The following is a 20,534-nucleotide window of genomic DNA, read 5'->3' as shown; positions in this document are numbered from 1 at the left end:
ACTGGACTTTGCTTAGATCTTGGCAGTTACCTAACTTCTTTATACCTCCATTTCCTCATGCATGCAATGGGAATGGTTGTATATCTCCCCCATCCTTCAAGTGAGAGGACTAATTAAGAAAATTCACATAAAGAGCTAAGCAAAGTGTCAAGGAAGTAATAATCCTACAATAAATGTTAGCTGAAACCATCACAGTCATCATCATTGCCTTCACGTTTTAATCCCACCCTGAATCTACTGGACTTCCAGATGGAGAACATGTTTTCATATTAATCTTCTCATTGCAACAGGAAGATTAGATTAATCTCATTTAAAATGAAGATGTTATGGGACGCCTGGGTGGCTCAGCAGTTGGGCACCTGCCTTTGGCTCGGGTCGTGATCCTGGGGTCCGGGATCGAGTCCCGCATCAGGTTCCCTGAGAGGAGCCTGCTTCTCCCTCTGCCTATGTCTCTGTCTCTCTCAGTCTGTGTCTCTCATGAATGAATAGGTAGATCTTGAAAAAATAAAATAAAATAAAATGAAGATGTTAGAAGAAATGGGCCAGATGAAGTACCATCATCACACCTGAGATTGGAGGTGCTGCAAAGCAAGGTACATCACTGAAAGCTGATTTTTAAAAATATTTAATGTATTTATTCATGAGAGGCACACAGAGAGAGGTGGAGACACAAGCAGAGGGAGAAGCAGGCTCCCTGTAGGGACCCCGATTCGGACTCGATCCCAGACCTGAGGGATCATGACCTGAGCCAAAGGTAGATGCTCAACCACTGAGCCACCCAGGTGCCCCTGGAAGCCGATTCTAAGAAAGGTAGGTTGATCCAGTTGCCAAATGAAGTTGACGAGGCTAAGTTTTTAAGAGTGTGAGAACATTGAATAATATTTTTACGTCACCCAATGCCATGAATTGAAATGTTTCCAAAGGTCTCACAGATAAGACTTTTGAGGGGGTTTAAGTTTAACCTTCCAAATGCTGAAAGCCTGAGAAGCTTTCCTTGCTTTTGGCTACTTTGGGATGGGTAAAAACTGAACAGTTAGAAGAAAAAAGAGGGTCTTCCTCAATACACTATTGGAATGTGAAAAGCATTGTTTACTGTAATGCACACAGGGGCCTCTTTTCATCATTCCACAAAATTAAAGCTGAGAAGTTCCATCCAAAAACCTGGCCATGGAAATCTCTAAAAGCCAACCCAGTGGCCAAGGCAATAAAGAAAATTCAATCAACTCCTCAGAGCCACATCAGGTCAGTAAAGGCCAACTGCTGTGTAGCCGACACACCACCATGCACACACACGGAACCAGCACTATAAAGTTCATTATCTTCTTCTCAGCTTTCTGCCTCACCTGTACAATTGCTTCTTTTGTCTATAGGATTTCACAGAATGAGTCGGCATGAAAGTCAAATAAGAAACCATGGGGAATCCCTGCCCAAACCTTGTTTTGTACCCGAAGTTCCAATGTGTTTGTTTAACCTTCTATTTATTTCTTGTCTTTTCACGAGCTGACCTTTCTAGTCTTAGTGTTTGCCATGGTGTGCCACGACAGAGGGTGGCTCAATGAGACCCTGCTACCATGTGACAAGGAAACTCTTACGAGCGCTCTATGAATTGTTTCATTCATCAGGTGCAGGCACTGGCACTCCCTTTGTGTGCCACCAAACCTGCCATTAAAAATTGGAAAATATCAGTCTCAACACACAGGTACTTCCCATCTTCAGACACCGAGGCCAAATATTGGGTGGTAAACTCCAATTTTTTGCTTTTCCTCCAATTATTTTCCTATTGGACGGTCTTGAACCGCAATTCAGATTGCTGACCCTGGGAAAGGCAGCTTTTTGAATGGGGATCAGGATGTTTATCCTATGTAGCCAGATAATTGGAGGAAAATTAGGCCACGCATTGAGCTTGATCATTAAGTTACCTGACATGAAAGTAACATGGTGACATCACACGCGATGTGACCAGTTTACTAACGTAACCTTCTCTAGGAAGCAGACTAATTAATCATTACTCTGAGGTGGTGTACACTTATTCCTGCCAACAAATGGTGAAGTTCTTACGGGGGTGGTGCCTCTAAGCACCATGAAACATTAGCCTCTTGATGGAAGGGTATAGCAATCGAGCTGAAAACCAGCTAAATGGTTAACCTGGAAACAAGCATGGTCGCTTTGTCTTTCAAGTCTTTTAAGTGCACTGAGAATCTCTGGTAGGAATAAGCAAGAGGCCTGGTTGGGAGTGAAGTGAGAAAACAACCATATGAAGGAAGACAGGACGTGTTCTTCAACAACACTGAAGTCAATCAAAGGAAAGTACCTGTGAATTCCCTTAAACGAGGGGCTGGAGGGTATCCTGTGGTAACTATGTTACAGATAGCTACTTTTTTTTTTTTTTTTCATCAATTAGTATTGTTAAAGAGGAGCCTGACTATAGAGTTCCTAACAGCAGCAAAAATAAATTCCCTCCAATTAAGTAGTCTAATAAGCTATTTAGGATTTTACCACTTAACATTCTTTCCTTCCCATTTAATTTCGGCTTTCACTTGGATGTCATCTTGTTGAAAATCCATCACAGGAAACTATGTGGGGGGAAAAAGATAATGTTGCTAAGTGCCCCTGATGCTCAAAAACGAGCAGAAGCACAATATTTTTTCTAAATCACCCCAGGATTTTTCCTAATAATTCAGCTTCTTCCTACTAGAAATTAATATATGAAAATATATGAAAATGGTCAATATGCAAATTCAAATATCACACCAGCTACTTGCCTTCAGTAAGTGCTATATGCATAAATTTGAGACAATATAATATTCTAAGGTTCTCGATTATAATAATGCCTTGGTGTGCATATGTGCATGTATAATTATGCTCATTTAATTTAATCATGAAAATATTATAGGATCATTTGGTTTTCTCCTCTAAAAGTTCTCTCACTTTTTTTCAATTAATTAATTCTTCTTTGCCCCTTCTAGAAGTCAGCTGATGGTAAGTAATGCCTTTTGAGCTAATGGGAATACGGTCACATTCCTATGGAATCATGGGCAAAAAAGAGGCATATGGGAAGGTGATGGATGGCCTCTGTATCTTTAGCATACATTCTAGTCATGGAACTGTAGGCTTTTCGGTAGAACCTGGTCCTAGAAATACTCTCATTTTATGGTCACTTCTTCCTGCAAGTTTTCAGTGTCCCCGAACGCTGAGAATTTGCCCAGGGGCAGTCACCTGATTACAACAGAGGACCTGGAAACCAGCTCATGTGACCCACACATTCCACATGCTTGACTGGAGTGGAGCTTTGGGGACTTTGCAGAATTACTGGAATCACGTGGGATATGCAGAGGGAAATGAGGGGGTGGAGGACATTTAGCTTCTCCGTGCACTAGAAGAACAGATAATGCCCTGGTAAGTGGAACGAAACGGACCATTCTGAATGAAAGGGAAGACACATGGCATAAAGGCATTTCCTATTATCCTTCCCCCATCAAGGAAATCTTGTTTTCTTTCCCTCAGAAAAACTATGTTTCTTTTTCCCAATGTGTTAACAGAGACCAATGAAAAGAAATAGGCTGCTTTGTGCCCATCAATAGAATCTATATAGCATCTTTTCCCCCAGGGATTAATTCAGCTTTTGATTAAATCTTTCTGAGATTTAAATCATGATGTTACAAACCTCCAAGGAACTCCTCTATGAGTTGTGACCTTCTTTATTACTCTCTGCTGTTTGATAAAGTACGAAGATTGATTTATAATGGTGTATAATGTGTTTGAAAACAAGGGATGGCAACAAGAATTGCAAAATGTAAGATTCATATAAAGTAAATATTGCAAAAAGTATGCTTTAGTTAAAATATTCTATAATTAATGCTGAGTTACAACTGTGTAGCTAGTAACACTAGTGTCAAATGAGTATAATAATGTTGTTAGGGCTGTAAATTATATCCAATGATTAGCTAAATAATCCTACAATGGGGAGGAAACAGCAATGCTGAAAAGGGATTTTGAATATCACATTGTACAGTTGAGACAGATTTAGTTTAGAGGACTTTTGAATTGAGACAAGCTCTTTTTAAATAAACTATTCATATTCAGTGTTCATTTATTTTTATCAGCCTAATTTTGGTTTCAATAATTATTTTGCCATTAGTATCATCAAGGATGGAAGTGATTTACTGTTTTGAGGACAACACAAAATAAATCCTTTATTTTTAATCAGAACATCCTAGCACCAGACCAGCGGCTACTACTGTTGTTTCTTCAAATTCCCTCTTTACTTCAAAAGGTTTTTAAGGGCAAAAGGTTAACCCTTTAAAAGAAAGACCTGCACTTTTTTTTTTCTCATGTCCTTGCTGAGTCCAGCCAGAAGATTAAAAGTGTCGTATACAATTTAAGCATCTATGGGAGACAAGTCAGAATCTGAGGACAATCCACCAGGAGGGCTTGGTACCCGCAGTTATAAGGCGACTGCGATATTTGGGTAAGATCATGTTAATTTTTATTTTCTGTTTTGATAAAAATGACTGGCAAGTCTTAGAGTCGTATAAAATAGAAATAGAACAGTGAGCAGTTAACACAGTGCTTCTTGGGTTATTTAGCCGATTCCAATGTACTATTGATAGCTCTATCACATTTCCAGTAATTACAAACCCTTTTTTCTCTAGGAGATGGGGGGCGAGGGCTGTGATATATTTAGCCCCCTTCCCCCAATGCCATGTGTATAGTGAGTGGGTCTTGTAATGCAGGTGGCTGGGAGTGGGGACAACCATGTGAAATCGGAAGAGGGCCGAGCACGTGCAAGTGCATTCTCTGTCATCTCTGTCATCAGGCCACCAGTCACCTGCGAGGCACAGAGAACAGACATCCTGACAGCAAGCTGAGCTATCACCTCATCCCATATGACTTACATGCGATGGGGGCTGCATCCTGTTACAAGTCCTTGAAACATGTTCAGCCCATCTGAATTGCTTAGAAAGCAATCCCTAAGCTGAATATTCAGCAGGATTCTCACTAGGGGCAATGGCTTGTACTCAAAAATACAGACTTTCTATACAAAAACAGAGTGAACCCATTTCTCAAAGTCCCATGTCGTTTCTCGTTGTAGAAACCACTTCCACCTTTGCCATGTGAAAGGAGAAAAGATAAAGCACAGGTCTACGTTACCTTAGAGCTGAGATCCATCCATGAACATGCAGAAGCAGGGAGAAAAGGGGGGAGGTCCAGAGAGGAAACAGGATAATGAAAAGCAAGTAATGTGTACTGATCTGAGAAACATGCCAGGAGTTTGGTTATAATAAATAAGAAAAGCAGAAGTAGATTTGAAACATTCGTTTCCCTTTATTAGCTCAGTGAGGCTGATGTGTACTGCACATTTAAAAAAAAAATCACAGGAATTTTCATACAATGAATAAAACCACAACAATACATGTAAGAATTGGCAGGTGGAAAAAAAAAAAAAAAAAAAAAAAAAAGCCCGGCAAGGGCTGAACTAATCGCTCACTTTCCCTCTTCAGCATAGTTCAACCAACAGTGTTACACTTTCACCTACAAATCTTAAAGTAGCTCCATCAAATCAGCAGTTCACATTATTGAAAATGTCTGTCACATAGGTACAAATTTAGAATCATCACATTATATTACATGGCTATTCTAGGTCATCTATAGATCAGGTCTTTAGACTACAGTGATTGAAGTTCTCGTTACAGCCATCAAAAAAGGACACATAATCATTACCTACTGTAAGCTCACATCTAAAGGCATGAAAAGGTTTCCTTTTTTCAACTGACCCAACCATCATACCCCAATAGTGCAAAGTTCCCTCTCTGCTGCTTTGACTGTTGACAGCCCAACCGCGTTGTTCTCAGAGTCGTTTAGCAAAAATTGATTTTGTTGCACTGGAAGAATTATTCTGCTACATCTCTTTAAAAAAAAAAAAAAAAACCCACATTTCTAAAGCACCAGTTCGGTTACCAAAATTGTAGATGTGGTACTTACCACAGCATGAAGGCAATGGCCCGCGGTCATCTAAAAATCCTACAGTTCTATGCTGAAATTTGCCTCCAGTGATGATGGGGTGCATGTGTTCACTTGAAATATTCTCTCCAAAAACAAAAAATTAAAAATAAAAATAAAAGGAACACAGTTTACATTTTGATGGACTACCCACAGGGTCGGCGTAAGATACAAAAAGCTCTATTCAGATGGGTTAGTGATTCTCTCTTTGCACTAATTTTAGATGCAATTTGAAGTCCATAGAGGAAAACTATCTTCATGGTAACAATATTTGTCAGGCCAGAGTGGGGATAAATTAATCCTCAACGTGAAATCTGTAGCATTGTCTTTTGACAAGTAAGAAAAGAAACCAAGTATTTTACTCATGTCAACAATCCAGGGCAAAAAGGAGAATGTATTTAAAATTGGATCACAAAAATTTAAAGGCAAAGTAGAGAACGCATCTGGTCCTTGAACACATAATATGATTTACTAAATATTGATTTCTTAAAAATAATTTATTGCTCTTAATAGTCTTTTTATTATTATTATTCTACAACAGAAGATACTCAAAATTCAGAAAGAAAGACTGTAAACTTTAGTTTGGCGTTCACACAGAGTTAAAATATCTGCATTTAACCTACAGAACAACAAGAATTAGGCGGATTAAAGATATGTTACTGCCGTAACGCAGAACCTGTGAACAAGTTCTTTTATTTCATATTTTTTTTTTATTGCTTTCTATCTACTTAGAAATAAGAAGCCAAAAAATCAAGCAAGCATCCGACAGGACAGACAGTGGATTCACTCAGAACACAATATGCTGGTGATAAATGAATGCAGCTATCAAAATTAGCTGCATTGGCCTGGGGGTGAAATCCGTTTTATAAGATTGTGTTGGGCGAGAGAAAGGAAAAAGAACGATTAAGTAGTAGGTATATCACATCTTCCAGAAAAGTCGTGTCGGCCAAACTGTAATCGAATCTCAATTTAGAAACTTGAATACACACTCCAAACTTTACTGACTTCCTTTCCAGGGGCTCCACACTCAGATGAAATCCTGATGCTCAAAATGGAGGTTTTTCTGAAGTTTTTATTGAATTTAGCAGAAGCAATGTCATCAAGAACAACATCATGGTCACGTCAGAGGCCAAGCTAGTGCAAGTAGAAACACCGCTTCTGCAAAAGCTGAATTTCCCAAATGAAACATTTCAACTCCAACCTGACAATTGCCATGCATCCTAGGTAGAAAATTTCCACTGGCTTTATTATTTTCATCATCTCATAATTTATAATAAATAGGCTATCTGCAACTGATAAATATGTCTCTTTAGTAAACAAAGGAATGAATTATCAGTATTTATACAGGATGCATAACTGTAAAAAATACAGATAAATACCATCATCATACTCTGCCAAGGGAAAGAGATACTGGCTTCAAGAATAGTCTTCAGACACACATTGATTATTGTAAAAATCATACTGTAATTATTACCTCAGCATTTTGTATCAAATTAAAATCACAAAAATTAAAACGAAACAGCATTTTAAAAAGATTTCTGACCTCTAGTTTCAAAACTACTGTTGATAGAGAAAATAAAAACATTTCTTAATGGTTACCCATTGAGAGACTTTACATAAAATCATGATATCTCCTAGAAAAATTTTAGATGAGAAAATTTCATTCCCCTAACAAATCCAGTGTATAAAACTTCAAAGAAAAACAAGCAACAAGAAAATGTGGAAAAATATCGCATAAGTGGTTACTACCTTTAGGGGGCTAGGATATTTCTTGACAAGATGCTTAGATCGAAGCTCACCTAAGAAGGGATGGATGTGCATAAAGCATCATTTTGTTGTTGTTGCACTCGACGGACACACACACTGTCTTTTTTTGTTTGTTTGTTTTTACAATCAAATATATATAAGCAGTAAGTTCAGCTTCTAGATATGTTAGTGTACAATAATTGTATCACCTCATAATTACATTTGAATATTCTTGATTAAGAAAAATTTAGCAGTTTTGAAAAGAAGGCTGCATTTACAGTGCATAGCTGTAACAAAAAAAGAACATTGTTGTATAGTATGTACACAAAATAAAAATACTCCATTTAACATCTGTAAATACTTCACTACATCAGAGAATGTAGCAGTTACACTATCTGAACACATACCAGAGAGTTCTAGCCAACTCTCATTAGTAATGTAACACCGTGCCCGCTCCTCAGAAAGAACCACTGAACAAGCTGCACGCTTGACCATTGACAAGGCTTTTGAAATTTGCAGTGGAAGATCAACATTTTGGACATTTACATGGGTGTCAGGATAGAGGATGAACTACAGAAACTTCAAAATGTTAGGAAAGTTTAGCATTCCGGTGCCCGCAGCATCCTCTCCCACCCAGACTCCATGGCAAAAGGGAAAAAGAGGAGGGGGAGAGACAGAGAGACAGGAAGGAAGAGAGAGAGAGAGAGATGGAGGGAGAGATGGAGAGAGACAGAGAGAGAGAGAGAGAGAGAGAGAAAGGGTATCAGTTCTACACAACCTGTGGTTTCTTCGGGATTGTCATATAACCATTATGTTATGAGAGAAAGCTTGCTTCAAGTTGATTTTGCACTTTCTTAAAAAACAGAGTACAGAGGTTGATGCCCAGACATCAGTGGCTGTCATTTTAGGGTGGTTTGTGGTTGGTTGGTTAGTTTTCTTTCCTTTTTGAATTTATGCATTTTTTTTTCTTTTTGAATAGAATATGAACATTTTGAAGTTCTAGGTTTTAAGTGTGTCTTCACGGAACTGCTGCCATTTGAAGCGGTTTGCCCTGGCACACTCTGGTCAGGTGCCCCCAGTCCCCACCTGTACATACATGCTTTTCCCAAACCAGGCATGCGCATGCGCACACACATACACGCACACACGCACCCACACGCGTGCACACACACACACACACACACACACTCCATCACCAAGAGACTCCAGGGAAAGAAAGCTGACACCCATGAATACACATGTGCTTACTGGATATCCATCCTGTCTCTTGCCTCTTCAGCAGCTGTGTTCATGTAAACCATTGTTGTTGTTCTTGTATTGTTGTTGTTTTGTTTTGTTTTTATACAGAGAGTGTAAAGTAGGAGAAATTCCTAAGTATGACTTGCAATAGTCAGTTAGGGAAGGACGCGCTGTCCCATGAGGTATTCACCGTCCCTCTGTCATCTTCAGCCAGGGAACATGTTACCTGCGCAAGCTTCTCTGAGCTTCTTTCAGTAAACTATCGAAATCCAGAGAGTCATACTTGCTCTTGGTGGAAGCAGGGTCAAAGTCATCTGAGTTTGAATCTGCAAGAAACCCACGTCGAGTTAGACACACTCTTGTCATTAACTCAATCATCCAATTCAAGAGTACGTGGCTCAATAACAACTTATCCGATCGATATACCGTAAAAAATATACCCAACTTTTATTAACATATATATATATATTCATACATCTTATTGGTACATATATTTTGTGTATATTTATATTTGCAGAGAATATATATACCCAATATTCCATTGTCATTTTATTCATATATATATATTATTCACATTTAAGTATAATTTATAAATGATACATCTATAAATTTATACATAATTATATATAGTATGTTAAATAAATATTTTGAAAAATCTATATGTGTTCACAGAGAGAGAGAGAGAAAGAAAGAGAGAGTAGAAGATTAGGTAATATGTGTACAGAGGGTAAGGAGTAGTAAGCATTAGGGACCCCTGAGTGGCTCAGAGGTTGGGCGCCTGCCTTCGGCTCAGGTCATGATCCCGGGATTCGGGATTGAGCCCTGCATCGGGCTCCCTATGAGGAGCCTGCTTCTCCCCCTGCCTGTGTCTCTGCCTCTCTCTCTCTCTCTGTCTGTGTCTCATGAATAAATAAATAAATCTTAAAAAAAAAAGGAGTAGTAAGCATATAAAACACTATTTTTTTTTTTTAAGATTTCATCTGTGGATTTGACAGAGAGAGCAAGAGAACACAAGCAGAGGGAACAACAGAGAGAGAGAGAAGCAGGCTCCCCCCAAGCAGGGAGCCCGATGTGTGGCTGGATCCAAGCCGAAGGCAGATGCTTAACCAACTGAGCCACCCAGGTGCCCCTAAAACGCTAATTTTTGACACATTTTAGTCTTTAACAATCCCAGGAGGTAATCGGAACAAACTTTAACATTTCTGATCAACAGCAACATATTCAATCAATATATTTTAAAAATAACCATGTCCTGTCCCCTTCTTGGAGCGTGAAATGATTTACCCAAGGTTCCTCAACAACTCAAGTGGCGAGGTAAGAGGAGACGCTGGACTAATTTTCCTGTCTAATGGGATAGATTTCACTGAACATAAGAGTCAGGTGAGTGGCGGGGAGGGAGAGTCTTCAGAACTTCACCTACTCCCCACCTGGCTGCTCTCCTTTCGGGCAGGAGGAACGTACGATCCATCCATCTATCCCAGTACCTTGGGAGCACCCCAGCGAGAGTGGCACAGATTCACCCCCAGACTGAAAGGTACAGGGAAACACTTCATGCCCGGAGAAGACAAAGTCAACCTCAGTAAAACAAGAGGGAAAAGACACAGGTATAAATAAAACCATGGTCTTTCTTGAATTCTTGAACCAGTCCAAGTCAGCTCTTGTGAAAAGCCCCACAGACTTCACATAGCCCCTTAACAAAACCGTGTGTGGCAGCAATGATGGATGCAACATGAAATTCTGATTATAAATATTTCTGATTTTTCTCCAGTGACGTTTATAAAAAAATCAAATATTTCTGCTGGTCTTGCAAATGAGGAGAGACATCTTAGAAATAAAACAGAAAGCGTCTCGCAAATAAATTCATTCTTTTGAAAGCACTTCCTTGAAGGGAAAACAAGAGTCCTTTCTGGAAGTATGAAGAATCCTACTCCCAGAGGACATTTCTGTGTTTTGTCTAGAATGTTACAAAACAGAAATGTCCGAAGTGACAGGAGAGGGTAAGACTCTTTCTATTTATTTTTTTTATTTTATAGGGACTTTTTCTTCTGTTTACTACTGCATCCCCAGCATGTTTTACTTATCTGAGGGTGCAAAATGTTTCTTTTTTCCCCTCCTCTCCTTTATTGCAGGAAATGGTGTGCACACTCACAGTGGAGCCTGAACAGATGTCCATTTTGCTTTTGCACCTGTGAGTGTAAATTCTGGTGGTAAAGGGAACTATTGATGGGTAATATAGTTATACTGAGTTACCTCCACCTTTAAGAATTAGCTATTTTTGGCTTTCCTACCCATATTCAGAGAATCCTCAGAACCAAATGGTGACTAATGAAGGTAGAAAGGTAAAGTCCTATGCTATATTTGGTGCCCTGAATTAATGAGGGAATCAATAAAACTAGTTTTGGATATAATATTACAAACAATTCTGGGAAAGGAAATTTTAGGAAAAAGCGGGGTAGCATGCAGCACGCTCACCGACCTCAAAAGCTGTTTGCCACAAAGGCTGTGGTCCCTCAAGCTCTCCAGCACCAGGCTGATTTTTGGTCCTTGCTTCTAACTACCTTAGCCATCTTAGATTTAAGACAAGGAAATTCCTTTACTTTTTTTTTTCTTTCATTCTTACCATCGCTTGTATTTACTGACTTTATGTTGAGCAAGTTTTTCCAGGTAAAGAACACCAATTGCAGTCGGCCTCGGACATTTATAAAACACAGGACAAAAATGGCCAATCTTTCCTCACTAACATCTTATAGAGTCAATTCTTTTTTTTTTTTTTATGATCCTATTTATTTATTCATGAGAGGCACAGTGAGAGAGAGACAGAGACAGAGACAAGGGCAGAGGGAGAAGCAGGCTCCATGCAGGGAGCCCGACGTGGGACTCGATCCCGGGGCCTGGGATCACACCCAGAGCCAAAGGCAGACACTCAACCTCTGAGCCACCCAGGCGTCCCTAGTCAATTCTTAAATCACACCAGCTCCCACCCCTCTCTTCATAGATAGCCTGATAAGCAGTTGGCCTGTATCACTAAAGCCTCACGAGCAGCTGTCACTCCAATCACAATCCTTTTTTTGTAGAGATGCACATACAAAAAGTCCTGCTCATTGCTTGAGATTAACCTGAAATCAGAATGCCACTTGCATGACAAATAAAGTTAGAAGAAGAGCCTCCTGATGACTGGAGTCTGCACTAAGGTCAGTGCAGAAACGTCAAGAACACACATACCGATCTTTCCTTGAAGGACATTTTGAGAATATTTAAAATGTCTTAACTTTGGGTTACTCTACATCAAATCCAGAATTTTTGTGTTTCCATATTTTCATTAGCAAAAAAAAAAAAAAAAAAAAAAAAATTTGGACAAAGTGGTTCTCTAGAGTTTCTTCACTATAAAATGGTATTTACATCGATGTGATCACTGACACAGGTGGACTGTGTCACACAATAGGCAAACAAACTCTTTTCTGTTGAATACATGGTTACATGCAACTCCAGAGACAACGACATCTATGCCACTAAAGGATGTTGCAACACAAGCAAGAGATAATAAAATTTTGACAGGAAAAAGCCAGAAGCCACTCTAATTATTTTTTTAAACAAATTGTTATAAATAATAATAATAATAATAATAAATAAATAAATAAATAAACAAACAAACATGTTAATGTTATAAAAATGTTATAACTAATATAAATAGAAACACATCACAATACAAATGTATTCTTACCATCTAGAAAACTGTTGGCACAAAGCAGGTGCTAAAACTAGAATTTGTTGAATGAATGTATTAATCATGAACGCCAGCATTAAAAAAAAAAAAACATGGATGAAAATATTTATGTTAGGATCTTGGGATGATTTACCAATGAATGCCAAGGGTATATATAAAGTTTTATATATATATATATATATATATATATATATATATATATATATTTAAGATGCTTATAATGGAATATAGTTTTTTGACTTAATAAAGAATTTGTGATGAATGTTACTTATTTCATCTTTCCTGTATGTTTAAGTTCTATACCATAAACTAATTCCTGATAAATACATTATTACATTCTTAATACTGACCCATCCTTCTCTTCTGTTCCTATACTCCTAATTTTAATTTCTATCTTTGAGAAAGAACCACCTGTTTATAAGACAGTAAACAGACTCAGAGATTACAGATTCACGGAACCCAGGTTCAAATCCTGGCTTTACCCAGGTAACCTTGATTGTCCCTTTAAGCCCTGAGTCTCACTCATAAAACCGGCTCATAATATTAACTCAGAATCGTTATATTTTGCACTCAGAGTGTTGTAGTAATCAATAGGCAGTCCCAATAGTAGAGGAATAGGATGTATGAGCTAATTTAATTTGGGGAGCAAAATAGAAAAAAAAAAATTTGGTTAAATCTATCTAAAATGATAGGTCGCTTCACTCTTGGTAAAATTAATCTATATAACATCATTTTCACTAACTCTCAACAGACACACAGGTGAGTTCCCAGTCCCTTTAAGTATCCAATATGGTCTCGTGTTCACCAAATTCACCGGTCGTGCCCTGAAGCATTTAACTTGAGCTCTTCAGCGGACAAACACAGGACACGTATGACTGTACGTTGTTCGGTTCCAGAGCTGGGCCCCTGACGTTGGTGCTTTCATTGGAAACTAACTTGACGTTTCTAACTTCTCATCACCGTCATTTTTTATTATAATCGCAGCTACTATTTCTTGAGCACCTGCTTTATGCCAGACACCGTGGCAACCGCTTCACAAACATCTATTGAATCTTTGCAAGGACATGAGGAGATAGTTTACAAAGGAAGAAGGAGGCAGAGGGAGCTTCATTGTTTGCTCAAGGTCAGAAGCTAAGTCAGGTTTCAAAACCAGGTCTGTAACACTCCAAAGCCGGGGCTCTTTCCACTACGCCATGCCTACGCTCAGATCGACTACCCTCCCTGAAATTGTAGGGCTTCAGGGAATTGGAAAAACCCATGCTACTACAATACACATCAAACATACTTTTCAGAAAATACAGAGCCAGCTTAGCGACGGCAGAGTTTCTATTGCTGCTGGCGAGGCAGAAAGATAACAAGAGGGGAAGCATTCTTCTTAGAAATATTTCAGGGAGGCTCTAGTTCAATTTGGAAATACCATCCAATCCTCCCTCTACCAGTGATGAATCGTGATTTAAAGGCCCCTCTAGGTAGCTTATTTTAAACTCTAGATGTTTTGAAAGACTGGAAACACCCTGGCCTTCATCACTGAGGAAAATAAGTCAAATCAACTTAAGACTTCAATCCGTCTTGACTGTTTTTATCAGCCAACATTTGAACAAATGACTTGCCACCTTTTATATTTTCATCCCTCGGCCTCTATCTCTCTGACAGTCAGCTGCCTCTCCCCTGCTTCATACTATCTATTTAGCTTGTGAAGTGAATTATAGCATATTCCCCTGAACAATGCACACCACCTATATCAATTACTTTAGGAAGACATCACTTTGGTGGAAGGGAGGAAAAAAAAATCCCTATATTTGGTATTCATTTCTTTCTTTATACTGAGCCAAAGCAAGGGCAGACAGGTATATAGTAATGCTGAGGAATACATTTATATGTTAATTTTATGATGATGATTATTATAAACTGATTTAAATTATTTACGTCATATGCACAAGACATTTGCCATTTCATTCCTTCATTCCTTCATCAAAGGACTTAAAGGTTTCCAATACATTAAATAGGGAATGGCAGTCAAAGGGACCAAATTAAAACGGGGAAGAAAATTAAGATGTCCATTTTGGCATTATTTATAATGGCCAAAAAATTGGAAGTTGAATAAAGGTTTAGCTATAACGGAATGATTACATATAACGGTATCACCTAACACAAGACTGTGTGACCATTTAACTAAGTTGATAAATTATTTTTAATCCTTGAGAATATGGTGGAAAATGAACTTACGTAATATGAGTTGAGAAGAGCTGAATTTAAAAAATGGATAGATCTAAATTATGTGACCCCCAACTATAAGAAATTAGACATCCTGAGACAAAACACTGGACAGTAAGTCACACAGCAGATCTCTGGGTATGGGCTGACAGCTGATCTGACTATTTTTCTTAATGCTTTTCATATTTTCCAAAATTTACCCCTTGAGTCTATACAAATTTTATAACAGGGAAAAGGAATATTTACAAATGCTTCAGTTTCCTTATCTATAAAAGGAGGATGATAATAATAATAACCACCTCCTAGGATTGTTCTGGTAATTAAATAAGAAAATGCTTGCTGAGCCCCTGGCACAGTGCCTAGCATATGGAAACACTCAAAAAAAATAACAGTTTTCTTTCCTCCTTTTGTTTTAAAGAAAGTATAGTGTGATTTAGCATATGAAATTATATTTTCTCCTCTCAAGGTGTAATTTGTAGAATGTGTCTTAACATTTTTAAGAGATTGTAGGATAATAAGGAAAAAAGAACCAGAATATCCTGTTGCATATTCTGTTCCATAAGACAACGATGATAATGCAAAGGTTTATACAGAAGGATTCAGGGCAGGCACAGAAAGCAATAGCACATTGCAAACCTATGCAAAGACACACACACATACACACACATATGCACACACAACATAAGCACATGCAAGCACGCACATACACACACAACCAGTGCAGACTCTCAGCATTTGGGAAGACAGTACAAAGAATTTACTTCTGCTCTTTGCTGCCAAAACCTAAGCCCTTTGCTTCTGAAACTGTCTTGCACCTTAAAAAAAAAATTAAAAATAAGATAAAATCTGTATTCAAACATTCCCTCTAGCAAAATAAAGCGATGGTCCAACCCAATATGCCTACGGTTTACATCTGCTTCCATTTTGAGCCCTACATTATGGATTCCTCATTCCATGTACAATAAAATCCATACCTAGGTCTGCATAGTTAGACTTGAAAAATTGCTTGCGTCCACAAAAGTACAGCTCGAAGTCAGTTTCATTCGACCTGCGCAAAGTGTATCCATTTTCAAGAGCAGCAAAAGCATCACAGGTATAACGGTAGGTAATGAAACCATAGCTGTCTCTGCAATGGACAAAGAAGAGAGGTTCAAAGCTGGTGAGGAAGCATTAACATATATGCCTGTAACCCTTCCTACTTTGGAAGACTTCGCTGGTGCCAACGTCTGAACCACTGCATCCATTTATCAGTGTGATTGTCCTGTCAAGCAGCTAAATACTTATTTCTGGGACAGGAAATCTCAACTAGAAAGATTAATAAATAGGGATAAAAGAAAATAAATAAGGTTCTGAACTCAACATGTCATCTGTCAAAGCATTCCCATCCTAGTAATCTTATGGCCATAATTTTTTACATATGTCAGCTTCTAAACAAGAAATAATCTTGAAGATTCTTACCCATCATCCCGCAGATTTACTGTGCACTCCTCAATTTCACCAAAAACTTCAAAACGGTCCCTCAGTTCCGTCCGTGTTGTGTCAGGTCTGATTTTACCAACATAAATCACACGGCGTTCTTCCTGGGGAGGGGGGGCGAGTAAGGAGAGACTTTTGCCAGTTCTGGAGATAGGAAGGAAGCTGCACCTCTAGAAACATTTCTAAATGCATAATCATGCATACCGAGAACCCGCAGAGCATGCCAGTTAAAGCAAACCATCCACTAAAACTGAATGAAAGACTACATGTGACCCCAGTTTTAGTGTCCATTTTTCTATACTCCGAATTCAGTCTTTCTCCTATATCTCCTACCCTGCACCTCAGTCTCTTCTGCTTTTTGCTCACCAGCTCTGCTCTCCTCTTGCATGAGCTTCTACATCTTAGGGAAGAAATACGGCTAATGGGATCTTTATCTCACTGGGCAGCTGAACGATGCCTATTAAATACTGTAACACTTGTGACTTGATTCTTAATCTTCAAAATTGGTAAGAAACTGACCCATCTTGCAAAACCATTTAATTTCTCACTTTACTCAGGATTCTAATAATGAGATGTACAATTTTTGACATTCCCTCAAAACCATGATTTTAAACCCTAGTATAAATAAAAATTACCTGCAGTGTTTACTAAAAATGCAAATAATTGGGGGTTTATCCCGTCTGTACCAAAAAAAAAATGGAACATATAATTCAATGATCTTCATTTTTAATAAGTACACCCTAGTGATTCTGATGCAGGTGGTCCAAAGACAATAGTTTGAAAAATACAGTCTTAAAATGTAGGCTATTTTAAGCCCCGGGTCTCTGAAGAATAAGAGCTATAAAAGAGGCTATAAATTTCACTTTGCCAATGAATCTTATTTTAGGAACAGACCAGAAGGGTGTGGCCTAATTTCACAAATGGAGTCAATATCATCATAATCTGAAAGTCATCAGCAATTTATAACCTACAAAATATGGAAATAATATCTTATAGCCTCAGGGTGGACTCCTTTTTCACAAAACAGTAAAACACCCTTCTTCGTGTAAGAAGCAATCCTCTATCAGTTGTTCTAAGAAGACAAGGCCAAAGGTAATAATGTCTCTCAAAACTAAGCGAAGGTTTTTCAAGAATGCAAGGAGTTAATATAAAGACTGTGCTTACCAACTCATCTATACGCTTACTAAGAACAAAGAAGAATGAAATGAACTCATGGCTGCAGAAGTTTAAGTTAGATGGGAGCAGAGATGAAGAAACACAAGACTAAGGCATATAGATTCAGCTTGCCTAAGAATTTTCTCTGGATATACCAACAGTTTCCTGCCTTGGATGATGTAAAGAGTAATTTGGGCTTATGGCAAAGAGATGCCCTATGTTATTTCCCAAATATCTTTCCTTTTCATACACCCAATATTTAGCAAAGGGCCTGGCAAAGAGAACTCAGTAAGCACTTGTGAGATATAAATGAGCAATTCACAGATCTATAATATATACTCTCCTAGGTGATCTGGTCATCCGGGCCTCATCTCCTTTTACCACATGCAACACTCATTTCTGTTTTCATCAGAGAAATTCCTCCGGGCTTCAGACTCAAATCGCCAAGTGTCTGACATCTCAGGCTGGATGTCCCCTGAGCACGTCAAGCTAGGCCAACATTAGCCAAACCCAGCTCCCCAGTGCCACCTTTTCCCAAGTGGGTCTTTCTCCAGTGTTTGTGTGTCACTGAAGTTAATGCCATCTACCCAGGTATTCAGGATAAAAACCTTTCTCGATTCTTCCCCCTTCGTCCTCTCTACACATCCAATCACCCATTAAGCCCTGTTGGTTTTTACCTCCTAAATAACTACCTCTATGCCCATTCTTATTACATCTCCCCTAAACCAAGCTGCCAGCCTCTTTTTCTAGACTAGCAGGACAGCCTCCCCACTCGGATCTTGTGTCTATATTCACCCTCCTTTAATCTACTCCTTCACTTCAAACAGAATAAATTTTGCTAAGGGAACAGAAATCTGATCATGTCAATTATTATCTAAAACATATCAGTGGCCTCATATAACATCTAAGGGAAGACTTAAAGCATTAACAGGACCCACCAGATCCTGCATGGTCTGCACCTGTCTTCATCATGGGCTTCACCTCCCACTTCCCGCTCTTCCCTTTATTTCCCAGCCACATCAAGCTTCCATCAGACGCTAGTATATACTGTGCTCCTCTCATTCTCCAAGGCCTTCGCACCAGCTGCCCCCTTGCAACTTGTAATATCCTCCCCACAATGCCTCTCCCTCTTTTTCACCAACATACATATACCGTCTAAAATTTTATTGAACTCAACAATCGTTTCCTTTCTGAGACTTGAGATGAGGTCAAGCTTCCTCTTGGTTGTATTTATGGTATTCTCGCTATTTCTCGTTTATAGTTCTAAGTCCCATTATAATTAAATAGTTAATAGTTAATTCATTGTTTAATGTCCACCTCCCTCTTCAGTGAAATAAATCTTCATGAAAGCAGAAATGACATCTGTCCCATTGACTAATGTGTTTTTTTTTTTTTGACTAATGTGTTTTAAGGGTACTTGAAGCATACCAGAGTCTCAATGAACACTTGTTGAAGAATCAATCAATTGCTAATCAATTAATCATTTTTAACAATTACCCTTATGCCCTTCATTACATTAAAGATGCCTACGTGTAATCCTTGCTTTAAGGCAACAGAGAACGAAAGCCACATTTGATGCTTAATCATAGGGAAAACCCTGTCCAGGTAGCTCAGCTGAGTGAATTGACTAAGATCTCCATGATTGGTTTTCATAGGTTTAAGTGGAAGAAGTACAGAATAACTACCATGTTTGCAGAACTCTCACTCTTAAAAATCACTTCTGAAAATCAGAGGTGGGGCCTCCCCTGAAATACTCAGTAAAACACAATTCCTCTGACAACAGCCATCAGGCCTAAATAATTGACCAGGTGAAGTAGAGCAAACAGAGTCGACTGCCTGATTCCCTTCCATGTAGATTGTATGTCATCTCAATCGAAGGCTGTAATTGCATTGTTCCAGAGCACCCAGCACATCCTGGAGATCAATAAATACAAAAGGATGGCAAGGCGCATCGTGGGGCAGTGTCGTACACTTGAGCAAGGGAGTCATAACACCACATTCCATTCTTTTTACGCAGCCAGCTCTAGCCAAACAGCCAAATGGGATGGGACCATTATCTAAACTTTCTGGCGCCTGCTTGCATGGGTGTTATGGTTTTTTAGTTGCTTTTTTTTTTTTTCTAAATCAGCCCTTTTAGGAAGGTTACTACTGTATAAAGAAAAAGGAGGGGGAAATACAGAAGAGAGAGAAAGAAATTGAACCATCACAAAGAAATTGCTCAACTACCATTATGGGAATACACACAGCCTACGTATTCAAGGAAATTTGAAGTTAAAGCTAAAATCGACCATATGCACGTCCATATGCAGACATATTGGGACAGTCTCTGAATTGCTTCTTTATACAAAACTGTATGCAACAATGATCCTACAAAGAAGATAAACCAGAGGACCTTTTCGGATACTGATACATTTTGCAGTAAAAAGAAGACACAATTTAGATGGGAAAAACAGAAACCCCAAGGGCTGGTGCACAATCACGTAAACTACCTATTTGTCTATCATCTCCTTTTATGAAACACAGGAATGGAACCATGTCTTCCTTACAAAGATCAGAGATTGAATACATGCTGAAATTCTCATTTTAGAAAATGATTAGAGTGCTTGGTTTTCCTAGTGCTAAAAATGAAACTAAAAGGCATCTGAAGGTCTAAAAGCAAAGACAAAAATCTTTCCAAGATTGGCCAAAATGTCTAGCAAAGAAGCGATTATTTTTAACATGTTGCAGTTTTATTAGACAGATGAATAGATTCCATATCTTTAAAAAACCTTAACATTTGCAGCCAATTTTTCAAGACATTAATTTCTAAACAGGAGATGAAAGGAAAAGAAATCAAAATGCTTAATAACATTTTCAACTTCTTAAAGGCTTGGAGGAACTCTAAACCTTTGGAAAAAGCTCCTTGAAAAATGATTTTCAGACCAGTTTTCACTATTGAGGAGGATGGAACATTCATCAAATATCTTTTAGCTTCAATTTT

The 20,534-nt window shown here is 38.5% G+C and overlaps 1 protein-coding gene across 8 annotated transcripts in view; it reads right to left on the bottom strand.

Annotated features, from left to right (window-relative positions):
* Positions 1-6,478: 6,478 nt before the first annotated feature.
* PPARGC1A (PPARG coactivator 1 alpha) overlaps positions 6,479-20,534 on the bottom strand; it is a 639,471-nt gene continuing 625,415 nt past the window's right edge. For all 8 annotated transcript variants that reach the window (XM_038533568.1, XM_038533573.1, XM_038533566.1 and 5 more), the window contains 3 exons: positions 16,382-16,503; positions 15,898-16,049; positions 6,479-9,311 (listed from right to left, as the gene is read on the bottom strand). In XM_038533568.1, coding sequence (XP_038389496.1) covers positions 9,208-9,311; positions 15,898-16,049; positions 16,382-16,503 — 378 coding nt within the window. In that variant the 3' untranslated portion in view covers positions 6,479-9,207. The remainder of the gene's footprint in view (positions 9,312-15,897; positions 16,050-16,381; positions 16,504-20,534) is intronic.

The sequence above is a fragment of the Canis lupus genome, chromosome 3 (assembly GCF_011100685.1).
Source record: "Canis lupus familiaris isolate Mischka breed German Shepherd chromosome 3, alternate assembly UU_Cfam_GSD_1.0, whole genome shotgun sequence".
NCBI lineage: Eukaryota > Metazoa > Chordata > Mammalia > Carnivora > Canidae > Canis > Canis lupus.
This window is presented reverse-complemented; position numbering and strand designations above follow the sequence as displayed.